Raw genomic sequence first — 14,132 nt, 5'->3', positions numbered from 1 at the left:
TGAGAAAAGACAAGCAAGGAGCTTTGACTGATGTGGTCATCTGTGACCAACGAGTCTGGATTGACTCAAACGCATCAGTTCCAGGTTGTTGACGGTTTAAATCCAGGTCGGAGAGGACAGGAGACAACCGGATGCTGGTGTGAGAGAGCCAGGGGGAGAATACAATAAGAGGGTCTCTCTTTCTACCTGTATCCACTTTTGCTTCCATGGGCAAATTTTGCTACACAACAGTATTCCTCTGGCGGTAAGGGGGAGGTGGCAATACCGTGCCCGGCTTTAGCGCATACTCTGTCAGGTACTCCTGGTTCTCAGCCACAGCGGGCCGAATCCGACCGTTCTGCCGGTAGAAGAAGCGTGTGCTGCAGTCCTGCAGATATTCGGGGCTGTGAAGAGTTGCCTTGGGCGGAAGACTGTGCTGCCAGTACTCGGGATTGTCGAATGTCTTTTTAGGCTTTTTGTCGGCCATGATGGTCCCGGATTGAGCGGGATGAAGGATGTGCTTTGGATGAAGGGTGTGTCCAGGGTGGGCAGAGTGGAGGGTGTGGCCTGAGAGTGTGGAGATGCCTTGTTGGCCTTGGTATAGAGGCTGTGTTGTGATTTGGGCACCGGGTGCTGCTGGTTGCACTATTTGGGCGATATTCTGGCTGTTGGAAGCGGCAGAATTAGCTGCTGCTGCTACTGTCGCGGCTGCCGCTGGGTGGGGGACTATGTTCTTCCTCAGGACATTGTGACTCTTTTCCCCAGAGTTGTGGAAGGTGTTGAGGTAAAGCGGGTCATTGACGTACTCTTCTTCCACTTTGGGCTGCCCATTTAAGGCGCTGTGGTAAGCTCGTTCTAGAGTGTGGACCTCACCATTTCGGCGATGGGTGACGAATGGGTTTTCCTCCACAGGGTTGAGATAATCTGCATGAGAAAAGAGATGAGAAAAAGTGAGGTAGAATTCAAAGTTACTGTAGAACATTCTGATGATTGCCAGCTAGTGCTGTAAGGTAATGCCAAGTATCATTGATCTCTCAGGATTTCCTGACAGACGCAGTGGGTTATTAGCGCTCTGGGGATTTCTCTGAAGTCCTGGAGTAAATCAAAGTTCTAAGCAGTGACTAAGGCTTGAAATCTTTTAACTGAAGTTCTTCTACATAGTTCACAAAAGTATTCAAATTTTTATTGAGGTCACTATAAAAGTTTGTACTGTAACAACACTGCTGATAGCTAAACTAAAATGTTTTAATTAGGGTAAAATCACTTTGTAACATGTTTTAGTTGCACAACTATTTACTATCCCTGGGTAAAGTAGAACAGTGAGAAACTAAATAACCAATGATTATATTAACCAAGGGTAAACAACTTAAAGTGTTAGACCACTACATGAGCTCTTTTCGCTCAATCTTCTCTATCACCTTTACTCGCTCCGGTTTATTTCAACTACCTGTGGGTTTTTTGTCCTGCATGGCGCTCATGTATCCATCCTGGTCAGTCTCAGCTCTGGCTCCACGTTCGCATAGTATCACAGTTGGATCTGCGCTGTAACGCTGACCACAGCTGTCCTCCCCTGTGCTCGCCCTGGGAGAAGCCTTCTTCTTGAGAGTTCCATTACAGCGGCTGTCTTCAAATGCCTCGGAGGACCCTGAGGCCCCCTGATGAGCCACAGATTGATTCTGAGAGGAACAAGCTGGGCTTACTGCGGACACAGCCACAACCCGAGGGATAGTGGCCATCATCTCCTCCATGCCAAAGCTTCCATCCTGGTATGCAAACTGGTTCTGCAGACCCAAATAAATAAATAAATAAATTTGTCTCCAGTATTTACCCAATGCCATAATACAAAAATACTTCCATAGTTCACTATTACAAGTCACGGCACTAAATAGTTAACATTAGTTATCCACCATGGTATTTACATGGTACTTTGAAGTACTTCTAAGAATGCCATGGTATTACCATAGTCCCATTTAGTAATTTTCTCCTAGTTGTATTATATTTTTGCCGTAATTTTGAAGGTGATCTCTTTGCCCAGGGAAAAACTGACTGTGTCCTGAATTTAATGTCTGTTTCCTTATTTTGCTTTACCCCTGACATTTCCTTCGTCTCACCACTAAGCACAAAACACCCATCTTATATATATCTCTCTCTCTCCCCCCATCATCAAATCTATCTCTCCCTCTCCATCCTCTTTTCTTCAGCAGCCACCCACGTTGCTCTTTGATCACTCCCGAGCTCATTGCTCTGAATGACGGCTTCTGTGGGGAATGTGCTTGACTGAAGAGGAGGAAATAGACAACTTAAGATTGTTACAACTAAACTTACACAGAAGGATGGGCAGTATGACCAAAGTCTTTGATTATTTATTGAGAAACGGTTTTATTGTAATTAAATATTTTTAAATTTTTACACAAATGTATGTTCTTCAGAAGAAAGAAAGTAACACAAGTTTGGTCTGAACTCTAAACATAACGGCTTACCCTACATGCATAATATGATGGATTGGACACATTCATACAGCAAATATGAGCTGTTGCATTTACACGTCAATGTCAAAACCACAACTGCAATACAAATGCACACGACCCACCATTCACACCAATGTGCTTATTCTATTAAACTTAAAAGCATGTCGATTAGAGATGAATTCACGTTAACATTCTGATCCGCAACTTGGGTTATTTGACATTGTTTTGTTTTCCCAAAGCTCAGTTTATAAGGCAAACTGCAGGCGAAATATTTCTGTAATGTTCCAAAGGGGCTCCGAAGGATTGATTTCCCTCATTGATATTCATACCACTCACTCTCTTTTCACTCCCCGTCAGACGAAAACAAAAATGCAAGTTAGAATGCAAAATGGCACGCACCGTTATCAAACGCGGTCTAGACAAACAACACATCCGCCCTCTTACTCACTCTCACAACATTACCAAATCCATTCTAAAACCCTAGCAAAGACTGATCGAACCTTGTAATGTTGCCTCTCTAAGTTACAGAGTTGAGCCGTCTTCTGATTGGCTGTGCTTTTCTAGCCCTGCCACGTACACAAACAGTTAATAACACGACCATGGCTGACAAACAGAGAGCAAATACCCATCTCTGGACTCCCTGTCTATGAGCAAATATCATCTTCCCTTAGTGAGGATCCAGTATTTACACTGGCATGCCTCTTTAATGAAAGCCCAGCCACGGGGCCCATTATAGGCACAGATATTTGGGGGTCGACTTTTCCCTCTCCACAGGAAATACTTAATTTGTGTCGCAAAGACTGCTGATGCTGAAATGCTCGAAAAATGTGATGAGTATTGAAATAAAATGATTTCTTCAAGTGAAGAATAATTAGTGCCTGAGAAATAGTTTTGGATTTCTTAATATCCATAATCAATAGGCAGGCATTATTTCCTGAGAATAGTCTTTTGAAACGCCCCTTTCTGTTATCATCGCATACATGGTTTGATATTCAGAGGGCTGGCAGGTTCACTTTAGGAAAGCTGGCTGAGTTCCTGTCAGCAGCAGGAAGTGGGCTGGGCTTTGGGGTGCTTTTGTGGGCGGGTATTCATTGACTTAAGCCTGTGGGAGCATCCATCTACCCCAATGTTGAAGCCAGGCAGACAATGGACTCATTTGAAATCTAAAGGTCTCCCAAAATACTGTATGTAAATTTGAAGGTTGTGTGTATGCATGATGCTCGTGTGACCCCTTGTCCTTTATACTGTACGATTTTAATAATAGACATATTTCATGTAATTTTATCCTAAATGGAGCCACTAGAGCTTATTGATTCTCTCAAATCTCTTTTCACAGAGAAGTCAGTGGTTCACTATAAAACGTTTGTGAGATTAATAACATCATGATCAAAAATGTTCAAAAACAATGCTAGTAGCTGTTTTTAAAATAGAAGCACATGCAATTATAATTTGTTATCAACTCAAGTGCTCATACAGGAGAAGGGGCGTATTTGTTGGAATTCTGTTTTGTAATTTGGTTGAAATGGTGAACAGACTGCAGACAGAGAGCGGACAGTACTTTGCTGCATCATGCCAAAATTGACAACTAGGGACTAAAAACATGAAAAATTACAAAAGAAAATCGAGTGCCAATTTTGCCATTACATTACAAACTCAACAATTGGCGGCATAGCCCAAAATCAATTCGACGATTCCATTGCGACCTCAAGTTTTCATAAAATGGTGGGGACGGGTATTTTGAGAACATATCAGATTACACTACACAACTACAAAAACAAACCACACAAATCCACCAAACCATGACAGAGCGTGATGCATTACACCACTTAACTAAAGGGATGTGTGTAAAGTGGGAATTGGTGGAATACTCACTCTATTGGGGTCCATGCGTGATCTGGTTGTATATGCCAGAGGAGGAACGCTGAAGGCTTGTGGCACCAAGTACTCCTCAGCGTCCATCAGATCTTCCAGCTCCTCTTCATCTAAAAGACTCTGGAAGAACTTGCTGTCGTTGGGGCTGGGCAGCTTCATGCGGTCATCTCCCTGTACAGACAGCATTGAGTTTCAGAAATTAAATGTAAATATGTATTACATAAGATAATATTAACCTGGATCTTACCTGCAAGATGCTTACCTGGATCACTAGGTAACGTTGTGGGTCTCTTGCCATTCGACAGAATTCTGCAGCGAGCTCTTTAAATCTGGGTCTGCTATCTGCATCTATCATCCAGCCTGGAGGGGACACACACAGAAAACAGCTTCAGATGTAAACCGTGAACAACAGAGCACAAGCTAACACAGCGAAATGTGCTTTTCTTATTTTGTGGCGTCATAAGACATTCGTAGAAATCGTTTTAACTTGTCAACCAGTTTATATAAACAATCAAAAATACAACGTTTAAGTATGTAAATGGGTGAGTAATTTCGTTTAAATTGAGTTTTATAATGTCAAGAATCTAACAAGATTGTCTCTAAAAGCCTTGTGTTTGTGCGTTGCTTTAGAGAAACCTGTTACATGGCAAGAGGTGAGAGTGAGGGCCATCTACTGTCACTCATACTAAATATCTGCACCACCCCAGAGGAACAACACTGTTCCTACATCACTATCTGTTTACAACTACAGCATAAAGGGAGGATGACATCTCAATTCACATCACAATTTCCTCACACACATATGTGCTATAGTCGGCATCCACTTAGGCCAATTATAAACTTTTGATCTCATGATATATATATAGATATAAATATATATCTATATATATATCTATAGATATATATATCTATATATATATATACATACACTCACCTAAAAGATTATTAGGAACACCATACTAATATTGTGTTTGACCCTCTTTCGCCTTCCGAACTGCCTTAATTCTACGTGGCATTGATTCAACAAGGTGCTAAAAGCATTCTTTAGAAATGTTGGCCCATATTGATAGGATTGCATCTTGCAGTTGTTGGAGATCAGACCAGGAAAAAAAAATTCAGTCTTCAAATGTCCAATTTTGGTGAGCTCGTGCAAATTGTAGCCTCTTTTTCCTATTTTTAGTGGAGATGAGTGGTACCCGGTGGGGTCTTCTGCTGTTGTAGTCCATCCGCCTCAAGGTTGTGCATGTTGTGGCTTCACAAATGCTTTGCTGCATACCACGGTTGTAACAAGTGGATATTTTAGTAAAAGTTGCTCTTCTATCAGCTTGAATCAGTCGGCCCATTCTCCTCTGACCTCTAGCATCAACAAGGCTTTTTCGCCCCCAGGACTGCCACATACTAGATGTTTTTCCTTTTTCAAACCATTCTTTGTAAACCCTAGAAATGGTTGTGCGTGAAAATCCCAGTAACTGAGCAGATTGTAAAATACTCAGACCGGCCCGTCTGGCACCAACAACCATGCCACGCTCAAAAATGCTTAAATCACCCCTTTCTTTCCCCTTCTGACATTCAGTTTGGAGTTCAGGAGATTGTCTTGACCAGGACCACACCCCTAAATGCATTGAAGCAACTGCCATGTGATTGGTTGATTAGACAATTGCCTTTATGAGAAATTGAACAGGTGTTCCTAATAATGCCTTAGGTGAGTGTATTTATACATTTTATTATGAAATTTTTCGGCGGAAATTGAGTTGATACGTGTAAAATGTAAGCGACGCACACTTACATTTGACCATGACCATGTAGACGTCAATAGTGCAGATGGGAGGCTGAGGAAGTCTCTCTCCTTTCTCCAGCAGGTCGGGGATCTCTCTTGTTGGGATTCCATCATATGGCTTTCCTCCAAATGTCATCAGCTCCCAGATCGTCACTCCTGCAAACATCAATAAAATTCCGACTGCTTGTGAGTTTGACTAATATGAGCAATTCCTATAGAGTCGTGATGCATTCAAATATTCGAAATAATATGCACCCAATTTGTAATTTCACAGATCAAGGACATTGAACAATGTTTTGTGATAACAGATACAGGAATCACTAGTTTTGAGTGTGAATTGAATTTTTTTAAAGCCTTTTAGACTTTCCAACTGGCTTTCTAAATTGTATTTGGTCCAAATATTTTCTGTTCACTTTTTAATAAAGGCATGGCTCTGTAACCTCATTCTCGGATCGGTATTACTCTGTTTCACATTTTAAATTTACATCTATTTCTGAAAGTTTATCTGTAGATAAAATACTTTAATAGCTGTATCAATTCAACCATGGTTATCATTCTTTCAGCTCAAAAAAGGGACTGAGCTTGTAATATATGATGTTATTTTAAGTTGCATACAAGACAGGGTCGTCTCACCGTAACTCCAGACATCACTCTGGTGGGTGAACTTCCTGTAGTGGATACATTCCAAGGCCATCCACTTTATAGGCATCTAAAACAAAAATAACATTTGAGTCTTTTTAATAAATCAATCTGTCTATAGTGTATTATTCATACTAGGGAAGGGCCGACACCATTTTTTTCTGTGCATCACATACTATAAAATAATGAACTAGTCATATTCCGATGCTGAATCTGTTTCACTTCAACAAATCCAGACGGATGAGATCTAATAAAAGTGAAGATGAAGTGGAGTACAGGAAAGGACACTGCAGCAGGTGGGCAGGAAGTTTGTTGGAATAAGAAGGTGTATCGGGTACAAAACCATAAGAGAAATGATGATGTGAAGCTAAGCAAACGCAGCAGTAAATTAATTTCTACAACATTCAAAGTTAATGTGAGTAGTGCTTGCCTGTGCAAAATTCATTGCCACAGTGTTACAGTCGTATGGATGGTTGCCAGGGTGTTACAATGTAGTTGCTAAGGTGTTTATAATTTTTTTCATCACTATGTGGCTACTCGGGTGCTTCAATAAGGTTCCTAGGCTGTAGCTAGGGAGTTTGGGGTGGTTGCTTGCTGACCCGGACAAAGAACCGTGTTCCGATTCAAGATTTTCTGATTTTCTGTTCATTAATTGCTCTAATGCAAAGTAAAGGAGACTGTGGGACATAAAGAAAACTGACACGATAAACTTAAAGTGTCAGAATCTCTTGACTGCTCAGAGGTTGTACCTGATAAACGTGTTCTTCCAACAGTGCATATGGTAATAGATGCTACACAAGACTGAAAAAGGCATGCCCTTTACCCCGTTGGAGCCACGTGACACTTACCTTGCCCCCATCTGCATTATATTCCTTTTCATTTGCATCCAGAAGACGAGCCAGACCAAAGTCTGTGATCATTATATGATTGGGGGATTTCACCAGGACGTTACGAGCTGCCAAATCCCGGTGCACAAGTCTCCTCTCCTCCAAGTACATCATACCCTGCAAACAAGATTAGACCACGGCACAACATCATCATCAGTTGTGGTAGCAATGATTTAACAGTTGTGTAGCGATCAAAATCATTGCTTACAATTATCATTAACATTATCTTTTATGGAATATTAACATCTAATACAACGACATGATGACACCATCATTATCTCCTATGACCTAATATCATTCTTCTTGTAATTCTGCATTAGTCTAATGATAAAATAAAAGATCCATCACATCATTAGGAACAATTTGACATCAAATTTCTAGATATATGATCATCATTATATGGCTTGATAAATTACTGCCATTTAAAAAAATCTACACAAATATCTTTGTTTAACAATATTTCATTTCTGTCTTCTTTTCTTGGGATAGGAGGGGAGTTACAGTAACTATGCCATACAATACGAGATTTGGGCCAATATAGCACATTTCCAAAAAAAAGCGTACATTTAAAAGCTATACATCTTAATTTACATAGAAAGCCCCTGCTTGTAAGTCACTGAAATGTTCCTTTCTGAGTCAGAATTTACTCAAAGTTACACAGAAAAATAAACTGGTAAGCTTTCCTGCGGCTCAGTGGTTATAGCATGGTACTAACAACGCCAAGGTCATGGGTTCATTCCCAGGGGATTGCGCATTGTTAGAAACAAATGTATAGTGCAATGCAATGTACGTCGCTTTGGACAAAAGCATCTGCCAAATGCGTAAATAGTAAGGAGAACCCTTTAGTATAAATGTAAACTTTTTTTACGCTGGTATAACTTTCAAAGATACTTTGTAAAAGGGTTCAACTGACAAAAGCGTGGTGTGGTTTTATTAATGGAGATTGTTCACATTGATAAGCAATGAGCCTCTTCTCAGTCGTGGCCATGTTGCTAAACAATGAAAACTCCAGACATCAATTTTCTGGAGGAGCAAACAATGCATGTAATCGATTTAAGTCCGAATGGCTGCATGCAGGCCCTTTCGCAGGGCCGCTCTCCATTTGTGAGAAAACAGCCACTCTGATCTTTCCTCAAACAGGCTTTCAAGTGCCCTTGAGCTGGTGGCTGGATGAAAATTAAATCTAAATGTGATTGGTGAAGAGGCTGGGACAGCTTTACTGAGAGAGAGACGGACAAGGAGGGAAAGAAAGAGAGAGAGAGAGAGAGAGAGAGAGGGAGAGAGAGAAAGAGAGCAAGCTTGGGCCCTGGAGCCCAGTGTTATATAGAATACCCAAGTAGACTAAAATATTAAATAAATTATTTAATAAATATAAAATATAGAAAAATAAATAAATTAAAGGAGTGGGGCCAAAGAAATCCAGGTTTGACCTTTCATGAGAAACCCCTTGTGTTTAAATGTGTGGTTCCCTTTCTGTCGGTCTCTCGACGTTGTGTCGAACCGACAGATGGGGTTTGACTTGAGAACCTATCATCTTCTGACTATTTTGAAAAGGCAATGAAGTTGGCGAATGAAATTTGCATGCCGGACTCTGCCCCCGGATATCCGGGTATAAAAGGGAGACGCCGTGCTGCATTCATTCACCTTTTGTTCTTTGGAGCCTTCGCATCTGATGACAATACTTTTAAAAGAGCTAATTTCTCGACGGCGAGCAGCGTGGGTGACATGGGGATTTCCGTGAGCGTAAATCCGTCAGCCACCGGCTCGCGGACCGTTCATGCCCTGTCTCGCTCGTCTAGCCACTCCCTAAAAGACGGCACCTCGCCGTCTTGCTCCTTCCCCACGTAATGTCTGCCGTGCGCTCTCGGGCCACCGCGAGCATCCGCAGGCGATGCACAGCTCCGCCCAGCCAGTGCTCACGGCTGGACGATTGGTCATCGGGGCGTGGCGCGGCCCCGGTGCCTTTTTGTCCCCAAGGTGCATGAGGAGCTCGGTAAGATTGGGAACGCCCCCTTTTTGGTGCGTTTTCCGTCAGACTCTGTCACTTTCTCTTCCCTCGATGGGGGGGCAGCTAGGGGCTACGTCGACGTACCCCGGGTGGTGGGGCCGATCTAGCCTCCCGTCCGCGGCTTGTGGGTTCTCGGCACCCCGGTGTCGGGAGTTTGCAGTGCCGCGGACCAGGCTGCCCCGCTCTTCACACCATGGCCGTCCTGCAGGTCCATCAGTGAAAGAGTTACACGAGGAAAGACCTACCCAAAGGTAATGCAGGAACTCTGCGACACCACTAACCTCGCCCTCAGGGGCGACGAAGGTGGTGGCGCAGGCCCTGGGTCGGACGATGTCAACGATAGTGGTCCAGGAGAGGGACCTCTGGCTCAACCTTGCCCAGATGCGGGATGCAGAGAAGGTCCGCTTTCTCGATGCTCCCATCTTGCAGGGTGGGCTGTTTGGTGAGCCCCGCCGCGGGCCGGCCGCCTTCCGGCTGTCGAGGTCCCGTTCGGGGTCTGCTCCTAAACAGCCCCGGCCACCTTTGTCGTTGTCCCCGGTTCCGGCGCCCCCTCCTCAGGCGGCCAGCCGGAGGAAGACGTCAAGGAAAGGTCTGCCGTCTCATCAGCAGCCGCCGCGGAAGTACAAGTGCTCCTGATGAGGTGAACCCAAGGAGAACAAGATTGGGCCTGACCCGAGCATTCCATCGCTGCCAGGTCGGACTGGGATGGTTCCTGCCCCATCCCAACATCTGCTGGGCCCCTTCGGGGGCCTGGTGCCCACATGTTCACAAGAGCTTTCGTTCCCCCTGGGTCTTTCTCACAGCCGCTCTCACCCTCTGCGGACGGTGTTCGGCGACTCGACCTTGCGTCACAGTGACGCGTAGTGCAGAGTATAAACATAGCCAGCCCTCAGCACTCTCACCTCGACGGTGCGTTGAGCTGCGCCATCGCCAGGCAGGAAACACAGCGGAGCTGGTCCCTTCCCGTGGGGTCTCCCCCGGCGGGGGACCGGCACTGCTGGCTGTCGAACCACCCCATCACAGGGGCGATGAAGCAGATTGTACCTCTAGTCCCCGTTTCGGTCTTTGGGTGCTTGGGTAGCACTTTCCAAGCCGTCATAGTGGCTACAGAATACGGTCCGTCTCGGCTATGCGATCCAATTCGCCAGGCCTCCGCCCAGGTTTCGGGGCATCCTCTTCACCTCAGCAGAGGCAGAGATGCTCCTGTACTACGGGCCGAGATTGTACTTCGTCGTCCCCAAGAAAGGCGGAGGGGTTGCACCCTATTCTTGATCTGCGTACCCTGAACAAGCACCTGCAGAAGCTGCCATTCAGGATGCTCACGCAGAGGCGCATCTTGACGTCAGGATTGGTTCGTAGCCATCGACCTGAAGGATGCATACTTTCATGTCTCAATTCTCCCTTGTCATCGGCCGTTCCTACGGTTCGCTTTCGAGGGACGGGCATATCAGTACAGGGTCCTCCCATTCGGCCTGTCTCCACAGGCCTTTACGAAGGTCGTGGAAGCCGCCCTCGCTCCCCTCAGGGAGAGTGGTGTGCGGGTACTCAAATTTCTTGACGACTGGCTTATCTTGGCACACTCGCGAGATCTGTTGTGTTCACACAGGGACTGGGTGCTCCGGCACCTCGACCGATTGGGATTACGGGTCTCCCGGGCGCAGAGCTCCCTTTTTTCTTGGTATGGAACTCGACTTTGTCTCCATGATGGCACGACTCACCCTAGAGCGTGCACAGTCAGTGCTGAACTGTTTGAGCCTTCTCAGCAACTAGCGGTCCCCCTGAAATTATTTCAGAGGCTCCTGGGGCACATGGCATCCTCGGCGGGGGTGGTCCCCCTCGGGTTGATGCACATGAGACCGCTCCAGCACTGGCTACAGAGACGAGTTCCCTGGAGAGTGTGGCACACAGGCAGAAGGCGTATCGTCATCACGCCTCTCTGCCGTCGCATCCTAGCCCCCTGGTCTTCAATGACCATTTTTTTTACAGGCCGGAGTCCCTCTCGGGCAGGTCTCGAGGCGAGTCCTGGTGTCAACAGACGCCTTCTCGCAGGGTTGGGGTGCGGTGTGCAACGGGCATGCAGTATCGGGTCTGTGGACAGGCCCCCGCCTGTTCAATTGCCAAGAGTTGTTAGCTGTTCTACTTGCGCCCCTGGCAGTAGGTGCTGGCAGGTCGGACAGTACTACTGCCGTAGCGACCGCCAGGGTGGCGTTCGCTCACGGCAGTTAACGCAACTCGCCCGACGCCTCCTCCTGTGGAGTCAACAGGTGACGAAGTCCATGCGTGCCACACACATCCCGGTGACCTGAACCAGACAGCCGATGCGCTCTCTCGTCAGTCGACGCCTCGGAGAGAGTGGCGACTCCACCCCCTCGCAGTTCAGCTCATTTGGGTGCAGTTCGGGCAGGCGCAGGTGGACCTGTTAGCCTCCCTGGACACCACCCATTGCCTGCTTTGGTACTCCCTGACCGAGGGCCCCCTCGGCACAGATACCCTAGCGCACAGCTGGCCGCGGGACAAGCGGAAGTACGCCTTCCCCCCAGTGAGCCTCATTGCACAGGTCCTGTGCAAGGTCAGGGAAAAGGAGCATCAAGTCTGAGTAGTTGCGCCTTACAGGCCCAACCGGACTTGGTTCTCGGAGCTAATGCTCTTGACGACAACTCCCCCCTGGCCGATTCCTCTGACTTTGCAGGGGAAGGGCACATTGTGGCATCCGAGACCAGACCTCTGGGACCTCCATGTCTGGCTTCTGGATGGGACGAGGATGGTAGAGACCATTACACAGGCAAGGGCCCCAGCCACGAGGCAGCTTTACACCTTTAAGTGGCGCCTCTTCTCGTCCTGGTGTTCTTTCGGGCAGGCGCAGGTGGACCTGTTAGCCTCCCTGGACACCACCCATTGCCTGCTTTGGTACTCCCTGACCGAGGGCCCCCTCGGCACAGATACCCTAGCGCACAGCTGGCCGCGGGACAAGCGGAAGTACGCCTTCCCCCCAGTGAGCCTCATTGCACAGGTCCTGTGCAAGGTCAGGGAAAAGGAGCATCAAGTCTGAGTAGTTGCGCCTTACAGGCCCAACCGGACTTGGTTCTCGGAGCTAATGCTCTTGACGACAACTCCCCCCTGGCCGATTCCTCTGACTTTGCAGGGGAAGGGCACATTGTGGCATCCGAGACCAGACCTCTGGGACCTCCATGTCTGGCTTCTGGATGGGACGAGGATGGTAGAGACCATTACACAGGCAAGGGCCCCAGCCACGAGGCAGCTTTACGCCTTTAAGTGGCGCCTCTTCTCGTCCTGGTGTTCTTCTCGTGGAGAGGACCCACGGAAATGCTCGATCGGGTACTTGCTGTCCTTCCTTCAGGAGAGGCTGGAGAGTAAACTCTCCCCATCCACACTGAAAGAGTATGTAGCCGCAATTGCCGCTCATCACGAACCAGTTGCTGGCAAGCCTCTGCAGCATGACCTGGTCATTAGGTTCCTGAGGGGCGCGAGAAGGCTGAATCCGTCCCGTCTGCGCTCCGTTCCCTCTTGGGACCTCAATGTGGTCCTGGCGGGCCTTCAGAGGCCCCCTTTGAGCCCCTAGGAGGCCGCTCTTCCTCACCTCTCGATGAAGACGGTCCCCCTGCTGGCACTCGCTTCCATCAAGAGGGTAGGGGACCTACAAGCATTTTCCGTATCCCCGGATTGCCTTAAATTTGGGCCCGGTTATTCTCACGTGATCCTGAGACCCCGGCCTGGCTACGTGTCCAAAGTTCCCACCACTCCCTTTCGGGACCAGGTGGTGAACTTGCAGGCGCTCCCCACTGGGGAGGAAGACCCAACCCTGTCCGTGTTGTGGCCGGTACGTGCGTTGCGCCTCTACCTAAACCGCACGCAGAGCTTCAGAGCTCTGAGCAGCTCTTTATCTGTTTCGGAGGTCAGCATAAGGAGGGCTGTCTCCAAACAGAGGTTACGACTGCATACCGATCACAGGATTGCCCGTGCCCACTGGCAGTGAGGGCACACTCCACTCGGGGTGTGGCCTCCTCATGGGCACTGGCTCAGGGCGCCTCTCTGGCAGATATTTGTAGAGCTGTCGTGGCCGAGGGCAGGTGCCTCTCATCTTTGCCAAAGCTCTGGGACGCCAAACCCACTGGATGGTTACAATTTCGCGCTAGCGCTCGCGTCTGACACGCCTAGGCCAGTTACCGTCGCTTTTGGTCAAGATTGTAACGCGGCATAGTGCTGTGGCGTTTTCCATAGGAACCCCATCTGTCGGTTCGACACAACGTCGAGAGACCGACAGAAAGGGAACGTCTCGGTTACATATGTAACCTCCGTTTCCTGATGGAGGGAACGAGACGTTGTGTCCCTCATGCCACAACACTTGCCGCCCACTGCAGCAGTCAAGAGATGCTCTCAGGCTCCTCAGCACAAAAGGTGAATGAATGCAGCACGCCATCTCCCTTTTATACCCGGATATTTAATTTAGAAATTAAAATAGCCAAATCTGCTTGACATTTCTA

At 47.2% G+C, this 14,132-nt stretch overlaps 1 protein-coding gene across 2 annotated transcripts in view; it reads right to left on the bottom strand.

Annotated features, from left to right (window-relative positions):
• Positions 1–220: 220 nt before the first annotated feature.
• Positions 221–14,132, bottom strand: part of erbb4b (erb-b2 receptor tyrosine kinase 4b) — a gene marked incomplete at both ends in the record, with an annotated part of 235,030 nt that continues 221,118 nt past the window's right edge. The window contains 7 exons of one of the 2 annotated variants that reach the window (XM_079465171.1): positions 221–903; positions 1,424–1,760; positions 4,320–4,490; positions 4,582–4,679; positions 6,106–6,252; positions 6,730–6,805; positions 7,584–7,739. In XM_079465171.1, the coding sequence (XP_079321297.1) occupies positions 221–903; positions 1,424–1,760; positions 4,320–4,490; positions 4,582–4,679; positions 6,106–6,252; positions 6,730–6,805; positions 7,584–7,739 (1,668 nt within the window). The remainder of the gene's footprint in view (positions 904–1,423; positions 1,761–4,319; positions 4,491–4,581; positions 4,680–6,105; positions 6,253–6,729; positions 6,806–7,583; positions 7,740–14,132) is intronic. The other variant, XM_079465170.1, reaches the window with a different exon arrangement.

Source organism: Barbatula barbatula, assembly GCF_947034865.1.
Source record: "Barbatula barbatula genome assembly, chromosome: 9".
In the NCBI taxonomy this organism is placed as follows: Eukaryota; Metazoa; Chordata; class Actinopteri; order Cypriniformes; family Nemacheilidae; genus Barbatula; species Barbatula barbatula.
This window is presented reverse-complemented; position numbering and strand designations above follow the sequence as displayed.